The 11,000-nt window shown below is 44.7% G+C and overlaps 1 protein-coding gene across 2 annotated transcripts; it reads right to left on the bottom strand.

Annotated features, from left to right (window-relative positions):
• Window positions 1-4,594: 4,594 nt before the first annotated feature.
• Window positions 4,595-10,577, bottom strand: LOC139341247 (dnaJ homolog subfamily A member 3, mitochondrial-like). 2 transcript variants are annotated; one of them, XM_070977660.1, is made up of 12 exons: window positions 10,337-10,577; window positions 9,153-9,289; window positions 8,981-9,064; window positions 8,318-8,527; window positions 7,956-8,108; window positions 7,662-7,809; window positions 7,392-7,456; window positions 7,171-7,299; window positions 6,712-6,827; window positions 6,485-6,579; window positions 6,230-6,362; window positions 4,595-5,754 (listed from the first exon to the last, which is right to left on the bottom strand). In XM_070977660.1, exons 1-11 carry the CDS (start codon window positions 10,539-10,541, stop codon window positions 6,244-6,246), a joined length of 1,461 nt encoding a protein of 486 aa, XP_070833761.1. In that variant the 5' UTR covers window positions 10,542-10,577; the 3' UTR covers window positions 4,595-5,754; window positions 6,230-6,243. The 2 variants fall into 2 exon arrangements, with proteins under 2 accessions (XP_070833761.1, XP_070833770.1); XM_070977669.1 differs by having other exon boundaries at window positions 6,230-6,359; window positions 10,337-10,575.
• Window positions 10,578-11,000: the final 423 nt, after the last annotated feature.

The raw sequence follows: 11,000 nt of genomic DNA, 5'->3' as shown, positions 1-11,000 counted from the left end.
AGGAGCTGACAGTCGTAGCAGGAGAAATTACATGTCCAACAAATAAGGAGGAGGAGGTCAGACCTGAAAGTGAGGCTGTCTGCGAGGACGCGCTGGCAGCAGTCGGGCCTTGTGGGTCGGTTGATGAGCAGAACCAGGTTCAGGATCCGTCAAGGGAAGCATCCGTCCTGCTGAGGCGTCCCTCAGGAGTCCTGCCAGCAGGCACGCTGTCCTGCAGCCAGCCTGGAAAGAACAGACCTTCAGTTCACCAAAGCATAAAGCACAAACCATAACTATAACACCACGATCAGCGTCACTAACGACTAAACAGAAGACAGCAAGATGGTTTCAGGATGTTTTGTTTCCATAATATATAATTAAACAGAATATAATAAATAATATTTGACTCTTGCAGACCAGTGGACGAAAATGTCCAAAATGCACATTCAGGGTTCAGATTTCCTTACTGGAAAATTATGCAAACGTGTACAGAATTAATGAGATAATGCCACATTTGCATATTTAATCATAACATTTCAGAAAACTTGCAGTACAAATACAATAATGGTCTCAGTGTAAGTAATCAGCTGAGGAAGTTTCATGGTAAAAACCTCTTAGTTTAAACTTTTATCTTATTCACCTGTAGCACCGATAAACATCCAATAAATATCATCATCTGATAACAACCAAGACAACTTTGGAAATATGGGTGGCCCAGCAGGAGTCAGGCCGCCAGCCCCGACCATGAATAGTGATGAAACCACCCCACTGAGGACCACGTCAGCGCACTGGGAGATCAAATCCCTGTGATTTGTGTACACGCAGAGCTTCTGGATTGTGCCCGATTCACTCGTTAAAAGGCTTATTCGCCAGGTCTCAGCCCCCGCTTCGCTTCCCTCCTGAGACGAGAAGCTTTCGGCGCCCATCTATAACCTCAAGTGTCCTCTTCAAGAGTCAGCCAACCCAGTGGGAACGTAGCGGACAAATCCCAGGCTTAGTGCTCTCCACATAAAACAAAGCCCTGCTCCCAGTGGACAGACCAACAGGACGAGTGAGAAATCCTGGTAAACCAGGCTTAGGATGGGTGGCTTCCAGGCACGGAGGCTCCTAAATCTCACACTCTGTCTGTCACCAGCTCTGGGACGTCCATGCATTCATCCTCTCTTAATGTGCTCTGAAGCTTTCAGTCAATCACTGCCTTTTGGCCCACACAGACAGCGTTCCCGAGCCCAAAATATAATTATCCATCAGGCCGCAACAGTAACACAAGAGGTCCAATTACCCGCCACACTCTGCTTTAACCTTTTTGTGCTGCCCCGTGAGAAGATGAGAGGCCGTTTGTGCCGCGATGCGAAAGAGAAAAGTCCATTATCACTCCCCATGATGCCGACTGACTTTTCCCAGTTACTCCCAGCAACCAGCTGTCAGTCACGCGTGATTGACAGGCGAAAGCCTTTCTCTGTTTGTATAGCTGAGGGTCTACATGGGTTTCCGCCTTCACGGCAAGACAAGGTCAGAATAATGTCTTTAAGTCGGTCGTCCTGTCCAACATTTAATTGCCTTTTAGTGACTCCGGTAAAGTCACTTAATCGTGCTGTAAAGGCTTTTGTTGTGTGTCTGGTCGCATTCAGCCGTATACATCACGTAGCTCTGTACGCCAGCGCCAAAGCTATTGAGCGAAAGCTTTTCAGGAACTTGTCTCGAGCTTGGTGCCAGTCTTTGTTTTGAAGGGTTTCATCGGCCCGAAAGGTCAGACGTTATTTGTAACCTCAGAGGAAAATGTCTTCAATTAAATTAAGATGAAGCAGAAAACGTGGAAATCTTTAAAAACTGTGCAGTCACATGGCTGCACCTTAAATAAGAAGGAGAATGAAAATACTGTTTTCAGATAACCGAAGGCTTGTGAAACTGTCACAGTGCTAACTCGTAGTTTTAAGGGTGTTTAAAAGCAGTTCTCATTGGTCAGTGAGGCTAACCATCATCACACCGGCCTAAGTTAGCTTAGTGAACACATGCATGCTAACCTGCTGATAGTGATTTCTCTTCATTTCTGCACACATTTTGTCATTGTTAACAGAATAACTTCACTTGTGTTTGTCATACACTCACATACATTCAACTATTAACACATTAAAACCTGATGAATTTATTGCTCATATTCAACTTTAAGCATGGAAATGTTCATTTACATGAGCTCCCACGTTACCTGCTGCTTCACGGTCCAAACTGCCAAACGGAAAGAATGAGCGTCCAATGGGCTTTATAGTGGAGGAGCCCAGACTGTACCATGTTGGTTTCAGCACAGAGGGAGGTTTTTCAAGTCTAACTATTTCTGCTGGGGCAGTTAGAATAAAGATAATCCTACTTTTTATCGTATGTACATAAAAATGTTATTTATATGTGTTCAATGGTTGTGAACAGGTTTGTCTGGTAGGAAGGGCGTCCTGTCACTGCATGAAAAACCACATTTACGTCCAGTAAACCCCCGCGACGTTCGGTGATTATCAGCCATTTACGGGAAGTTCGCCCGCTCCGAAAATCGTCGGAACTTACCATCTGTCGGCGGGGGGCGTGGTTATTCACGCCTTCGCGAAGGCGCGAACAGCGCTCGTTAGCACATGAATGCTACCGACGTTGATGTACTCAGGCTGGCCTGCTGGCAACCAACCATTGGATGATTCCACAGGCTTTTTAAAAGGAAACCTCATGTGATTGGATAGCAGCTCCAATCACATGAGTGAGTGATGATGCGATTGGATGGCAACTCTGCTGTTATATATATATATATATATATATATATATATATATATATATATATATATATATATATATATATATATATGTGTGTGTTTGTGTGTGTGTGTGTGTGTGTGTGTGTGTGTGTATAATTTTATAGATTTTATTTATTATTTTTTATTTTATTTATTTATTTTTATTTTAATGATTAATTTATTTGACGATCCACCTTCTGGGCATCCTGGAAAAAGCAAACGTAGAATCTTTACAGCTCTGTCTTAACACAGTGCAGTACAGGGCGATAATGGATGGCTGCCACGTGTTTCAATAGTTTCTGGGTCAGGGGAATTTAAAAGGAGAAACATAAATTTGAACCTAACTTGTGAGAGTAAAGTCTTATTAAGCACATTTAGCATCCAAAGCAACATGTCACCCACAGACTGTGAATGAGCTCTGATGACGTGCTGGCGTCTGCTTTTTCATTTCCTTCTGTTCTGTTCCTTCTGTCCTCATGTGAATAAAAGTATCCCCTCGCTCGCTGATGCAACATCCGTTTTACGTTCACCACCAGCATCCTTTCACACATGAAATCGCTCTTCTGTCTTTCCCTCCAAACCAGAGAGGCAAGGAGCATGAAGGGGACCTCGGTTTGGTCCTGAAAACAACACAGTTTTCAACCCTCACAGGGTTCAGAAGGGTGAGTAAGACGGAGAACGGCAACCTACTCATCATGGCATCCTGTAATGAGTGAGCGAGAGAGATTTATGGTTGTGACGACATCAAAATGATGGGGAACGGCGGTAATCTGTAGCATCCTAAATCCTAGAGAGGGAAGCTGAACGTGCAAACTTCATTATTTATATTTAGGATTTTGCTACTGATGTGTTCAAGACTCAAGATACTGTTCTTATTTGGACACATTTGGACATATGTTGGACATTTCAGTCCCAGCATGGCTTCTGACCCTCCACACACCGCAGATAACCTGTTTACCATCGACAGTTCATCTGGTGTGTGACACTGATTCGACTGCATGTTTTCTGCTGTTCACAGTTTCCATTTCAGCAGAGGGCAAAGCAGAGAGCAAACATCAGTCTGAGCTGTTACAACCGGGTTTAATCTTCTCTGCTGATCAGAGTAAGAAGGACCTGAGATTTGTGCTTCCTGCTGGGTCATTCCCAATCAAATCAGCTTTTTTTCATGTATATGCTATTTGACATCAAAACTAAACTGTGTCAAATATTTTTGCCAAACTGCACGGAAGAAAAAACGTCTGAGGCTCAGTTTCATGGTTAAGTTCCTTCAGAAATGTAAGAGCCACAAAATGTTGTGCAACACATCCAAATACTTTAAAGGTACAAGTAGATGTCATATTGTTGAGCCTAGAAAATGCCAAAAAATAAATGCAAATTGCTCAGTACAGGTCAATGTGTGAGGAGTGGATTGGACATAATAAATGGGAAAATTCAGCAAATCTTTTACCGGCATTTCATTTTTTTGTGTGAAGTAGCATAAAGTTTGTGATCCGTTATCCATGAAATCAACAGCACCGGGCTGTGAAATCTGTCTGTCCTGCACTGATGCCATCCAGCAGAAATCAGCTTTGTTTGGAGATTAAATGATTATCCTTTTATCAAGATGATCATAAACCAAGAGGGATTAGTCGTTTCTGTTCTGGTCTAACTGTCCTCAGCTGCTCCTGTCATCAAGTTTTCATTCATGTACATTTGCATGAGCGTGTGTTCACACCAACGTCTCTCAGCTCAGTTTAATCTGAAACATCATCTTCCTTTCTATAATATCTGCAGCCTGTCAGAAAGATTTACAGAGTGCTTTGAGAAACACATCCCAAAAAAAGTTTTTTTTTTTAACTTTTTTTAATCAATCAACAAACTTCTTCCACCTGATTCCCAAATAATGAATGCAGAGTGAAGGATTCCTGTAAAACAGACAAACTCGTCCTTTAGCACCAGAGAAACAGCATTTATAACAGCATTTCCAAACCACGTCCTGTCTGAGGAGAAATGACCACTTTGAGTGTGAGCGCAGTCGAAAATCCCCGATCTGACGCCGCGTTCTCCATGACCCTCACAAAGCTTCTGTTCAGACGCTGCACGCCGTGATGAAGAGTGTGACTGAAACACCCAACGTCAGAGGGCTGGAGTGATGAAGAAAGTCTCAGAATAAAACTAAACGATTGCAAATCATTTCTGACTCACGCCACCATCTACTGTTGACTTTTAGTATTGCAACACAAATGTTAAAGCTGAAGTTTCGAAATTATCTGAGATGAATAAAAGTGATTCTCAAGGTTTTTCCATTTTATTTCATTGCACAGTTTTGTTGCCACATAGAGTTACAACAACTCACCCAAGAATAAGTACGTCTGACTCAGACAAACTCCCTCTCTCTACCCGTTTTTACATCATACTCACACACATTTCTGAGTTCTTTGGAAGTTTTAACATCCAGTGACTCTAAGGGTCGAATTAAAAAACTAAACTCTGGATGAGTTGCAAACAGTGCGCACTAAAAATGAGGTACTGGTCATAGCAGCGTCCTATTCAGATGAGTGTGACTGCACAGGAAGTGCAGGCGAAATGTGGCTGGTACAATAAAATCGTAGTTCAGTGTCTGGTCATCCAGGATGATCTGTTAAGCTGATGTCAAATTCTTGTCTGCCATTTTTCTGGCTCATCTTTCCTGGTTTTCTTTAACAGAGTTAATGTAAGTGAGAAGTGCGGTTTCAAACTCAGGCAGGGAGGAGAGTCAGGCCACAATAGTCCTCTGTAGTCGCACTCTTGCTCCTCTTCCAGCAGCTCGAGTTTCTCAGCTCAGCACCGTCTGTGGTGACGGGCCGGCGGGCATGTGGGTGGACCCGGCGTCGACCTGACCTGTTTGCCAACCTCAGATTCATCAGTGTGCGACTGTGTCAACATGAATACCACTCTCCCTCTCTCAGGAGCAGCAGGAGACAGCGTGGAGGCCCCGTCAGTGGACTCCTTCTCTTCCTTCAGCATGTTTACCGCGGTTTTCCACCTGGAGAGAGAAGAGAGCGAGTTAAGTGTTTGACATGTAAGTGGAGCTGGGGAGACACGGCCACAGCCAGGATTAAAAAAGACGGAGGTCAGGCGTACACAGTGACTATCCTATCACGCTTACAACAGTTCTGATGTATGTCTGGTAAATTCTACCCCCTTACACAGTCAGGATTAAAACAGTCCAATTCAAGGATTGTGACTTAAAAAAAAAACAAACTGGGCTAAAAACTTCAAAATGTAACATAAAGTCTTCCTCACATCATAAAACACCAAAATTCCCTTAAACAGCATCGAGGACATGACCTTGGTGTAATCAGTGGCAGCTCCACAGTCCTGTGAGGACCTCCACTGTTACATCTGCTGTTGTTACATGTTTTTAGAAATAAAGTGAGCTTCATCATGGCTGAATGTAATGTTCATGTTTTAACATATCAGAGATGCAGTCAGAGGCAGAGGCTGTTTGAAGCTCCCACCTGCTGCCTGAGTGTCAGCTAAACAACTTCTTCAGCTTGGAGAAGAAGCCTCCTTCCTCTTCCTGCTGCTTCTCCTGTCCCTCCTCTGAGCCGCTGGGCTTCGAACCAGAGCCTGAAGTGCTGCTGCCCCCTGCTGGACACAAACACACACTGCATGAGCTCAACTGCTAACTGCGGTGCAGAGGGACTGATGGACGCCTGCGTGTCTCTCTGCATGCCAGAGTGCAGTGATGTTTTAACTGAATGGTGGATGACCTGCAGAAGGACTGACACCGTTGACACTCCCCTGAACGTCCGTCTCCTCCTCAGCATACGTCAGCAACAGAGAGCGCTGCCGGCGGGTCAACTTCCTGCAGGAACAAGAGACCAGAAACTTAATGATGTGCAACTGTTCATGCTTCATGGTGTAATAAGATTAGAATCAGACTACTTTTCTCAAATTCAAGGAAGAGAAAAGAACGTCATATCTATATGGGTCTGACTTTGGCACTCTGATCTTGATGTGAACGTAGTGGTCTCCATAGCTGTAGCTGTTCATCTTGCGAATGCCTTTCCCCTGCAGCCGGATCACCTGGTCAGCCTGGCAGCCGGAAGGAATCTGAAAACACAGGTGACTTTACAACAAACAGAAGTGTCCTGCACTGAAACTCTGTGCGGGGAACCGTGTTTGGAGACAAAGACGTGTCCTGTAGATGCATCCAGAAATAATCTAATTAAGCATCAGTACTGAAAACTGCAGTTAAGTGCTGAACGTGTTGCTTAACACCTCACTTTTATTCATGACTGCTGATTTGTTACAGAAAAAGATTCATTAAACTCTCACTTAGCTTTTAGCTTTGACTCTAAATAAGCAAGCACCAGCCGGAGTGTATTTTGAGTGGGAAGAACATCCTCAGTAGAATCATGCATCGTCCACGTGTGCAGCCTTTCCTCTGACTCACCACTATGCTGATGGTTTCATAGAGGCCCTGCGCTTTGGCTGTGCCCCCCAGGATGGCCTGCGCTATGGAGATGAACACGTCTGAGTGGATGTTTATTCCATTGCGCCTGAACACTGGGCTTCTCTGGACCTGTGCGGACGTTTCAGACATAACACTTCAAACTCAAACACTACTGCGGTAACAATAACTACAGAAATGCTGAAAACACAAGCAAAACTCACCCTGAATGTAATGAGGATTTCATTTTTCCCGACTGACGTGCTCACCGTCTGACCGTCCTCCACTCCTGTGTGAAAACGTCACAAAAAAGACGGTTTTTGCCGAGCTGCGTTTGTCGTGTTTGGGTATGAAAGGCATCCTGGAAAGTTTCAGTCAAGACAAGCGAGGACGAGCGAGTTCACCACTTTGAACACATGACTGGATGAAGGATACAGAGAATCTTCTGTTCCCTTCAAACAGAGTGTGAGTGTTTCCTCTGCGTCAGGACGCACCGGCTGGTATCGGTACAGTGACCGTCTGCCTCTTCTTGCTCGTCCCTGAACCTCGGCACAGCGTGCAGGGCGTGATTATGATCGAGCCCTTCCCGCCGCAGCGTCGACAGGTGGTGCGCATCATGAAAGGACCAGTGTTGACCGACTCCTGCAGGGGGCGACACTGTCAGTGATGTGGCTGACCAGCAGCTCAGTGGTACATCGACAGAGTCAGAGATAAGAGGATGAATGAAAGCCTGCGGAGCTTGAAGACAGCTGCACCAGCTGAACGCCGTGCTCACGCCTGAAACTCACCATGCCAGTGCCATTGCAGTAGTGGCAGTGAGACACCTTGGTGCCCGGCTCGCTGCCCTTCCCATCACACCTCGGGCAGGCGTCGTCAATGTTCACACTCAGCTGCTTATTCGTGCCCTTCGCTGCCTCAGAAAACGTGAGCTCCATCACAAACTGTGGAGAGACAGACGACAGATCTTGGCACATGTACTGACATGACAATCACGCCTCAGCGACCTTTTACACTTAATGCATGTACGTTTGACTAACTCTGAATGTAAATATCAATTAAAAGGGGTGAACTACAAATTAAAACCGACATATTCAAGAGCGCTTCAGCGTGTAATATGAAAACCTGCTGCGACAGCGACGGGAGTTCTGACCTCAGGCCTTTGTTCAAACATGCTGTGGACGTCTCTGAAGCCCATTCCTCCAGTAAACTCTCCAAAGATCTTCCTGAAGAGCTCCTCGGGGTCTAAGGTGGTGCCCCCGGCCCTGTAGTACTGCTGCTGGCCGGCTCTGGTGCGGTTGGGGTCGAAGCCTGCCGCTCCGTATGTGTCGTACTGCTTCCTCTTCACCTCGTCACTCAGCACCTTCACACACAAACAGCAGAGCGGCGACATTCAGGCTTCACTGCTCCTCCTGCACCTTTACCTGACTGCAGGGGGAACTAAATTATCCTTGTTCTTCTGTGTTTAATCAGGCTGATTTCCTGCATTTTGAGAGAACCGGCACTGGCCGATGCCTGAGGTCACGAGGTTTGATCAATCAGAAGAGGTCTGCACACACGTCTGAGACGATGCATATTTTTAATTTCCAACATTCTTCAGTGCTCAGGTGAATAATACATCGGTAGCTGGATGCACTAACATTATTAAGCTTAATAAGTTCACAAATTTTAGTTTTATCAGAAACAGAGATGCTGCTGTCTGCTAATAAACGCTGCTGTTAGTGCACTTTATCTTTCACTCATAAGGCTTTTTTATCATTTTGTTTATTGATCACCCCCATCGGTCGACCACTGCTCTCATGTAATTGGTTTGTACCTCATAGGCTTCAGCCAGCTTGGCAAATTTCTCTTTGGCCTCTGGGTCATCTGGGTTGGTGTCTGGGTGGAACTTCTTTGCCAGCTGGAGAAAGACAAAAAGCATCAGACTTAACGGTGTCCAAACAAACAGACAGTTTCACCACAGTGTGACAGCAAAGCGACTCTCTGACCTGGTAGTACGCTTTCTTGATGTCCCTCTGCGAGGCGGTGCGGGAGACACCCAACACTTCATAGAAGTCCTGTTTGTTTGCAGACCTGCTGCTGGTGTGAAAGGAGTGGCAGGCGGTGCCACGGGGACATCCTGCGCCTGCAGAGAAAAGACTTTTTAACAAGAAGTACGACTCTTCATTCAAACGCTGCTGAGGCGTCTGCAGTATTTCATGAAGACGAGCTTATTTCTGTGCACAGCCCCAAGAAAAAGTACAATTCTGAGGTACTTGTACTTGAGTATTCCTATTATCTGCTGCTTTATGTTTCAACTCATATATTTCAGAGGCTAGTATTGAACTTTTTACTCCAGTGCATTACTTTAATATCCCAAGCTACTGCTTACTTTACAAGTCCAGACGAATACTACAAAATATAATTTGCAAATAAATTGCAAAGTAATGTTATAAACTAAAATAAAACTTATAAAACAGACACCCTGAGACGAAACTCACAAGCAACCCAGCAGATAAAGTGTATATAACTGGTAAAATGAAATCCATCTTTACTAGCTTCAAACTTACAGTGATGCACACATTAATACATAAATAATCATAATCCAGCAGTATCATGTGCAGTACTCTGAAATGAGACATTCTGCACAATGATTACTTTTACTTTAGGTACTTAAGTGATGCTAATACTTTTGCAGTTTTACTGAAGTACAAGCTGAACTGCACCTCTATAAAATGAACATGAACCTATGACCTTTACTTGCAGCTGAGCATCCCTACACGAGTGTACTGCTAGTACAAGTACAAGACCTGAGTACTTCTGCCTGTAATACATTAAAAACTTCATTGTCAGATGAATATGGTGTGTTTGCTGTCCCAGCAGTAACAACATGACCATGGAAAACCAAATGCTGTCACCCCTGAGGCGGTGTGTGTACATGCCGAGGCTGATGTAATCCTGCCCGCAGAGAAGGTACCACAGAGCGGTTACATCACACACAGATCCGGGCTAACAGCCATGGAGGACTCTGGAGCCTTTAGCCTTTAGCTTGTACACTAACGCTGCACACCACAAAGTCTGGACGACGAGGCTTTTGCTCTTAAAGACACTGTCGGCGTGATGGAAAGTGTCTGAAGACTGCTCATCTCAGAAACTCTCGGGCTGTTCGGCTAACTTTAGCTAGCTGTCTCACCTGTCAGTCCCCTCAATGTCACGACATTTCGGTGCGTCCAGGAGCTAATGCTAAATGCTATCCCTCCCCGGTGCGTCGGCGGTATTGTCGCTGAAACGTCTCCAGCAGGTCTGGCGGAGACATTCAGAAAACGACCGCTACGACGTCCAGAAGACACAGATGCTGTTAGCCAGCGTGTGGTAAACCTGGCAGCTGAGGACGCCATTTTTGCATCACTACCGGTGTCAGCGGGTCGGCGACGCTCTGCGCATGCGCGGGTTGTGAACATTGACTACGTCAGAAGGCAGTGGTGGAAAGTAAATAACAACATGTACACTTAATTTAAAGACTAGTACTCTAATCTTTTACTGATGTGAAAGTCATGCATTTAACATATAAAGTAAAAAAGTGTTTGTTTGAAAATATACATTAAAATATACTTTAAATACCAAAAGTAAAAGTACTTCAGAAAGATCCGTTTCAGAACAATGTGTACTTTAAAACAGGGTTTTAATTACTGACCATCACTACATTACTCTAATGTTGCAGCTGGTAAAGACGGAGCTAATATAGTGTTATCCTGTGAATGATAGATTCCCTCTAATCTTTCTAAAAATGTGTTTGGAGAATGATTTCACTGAAAGGTTTTCATACTTTCCAGACTTCAGTGAAGCCTTGCTGCTGC

This window comes from Chaetodon trifascialis, chromosome 2 (genome assembly GCF_039877785.1).
Source record: "Chaetodon trifascialis isolate fChaTrf1 chromosome 2, fChaTrf1.hap1, whole genome shotgun sequence".
Taxonomy (NCBI): Eukaryota; Metazoa; Chordata; class Actinopteri; order Chaetodontiformes; family Chaetodontidae; genus Chaetodon; species Chaetodon trifascialis.
This window is presented reverse-complemented; position numbering and strand designations above follow the sequence as displayed.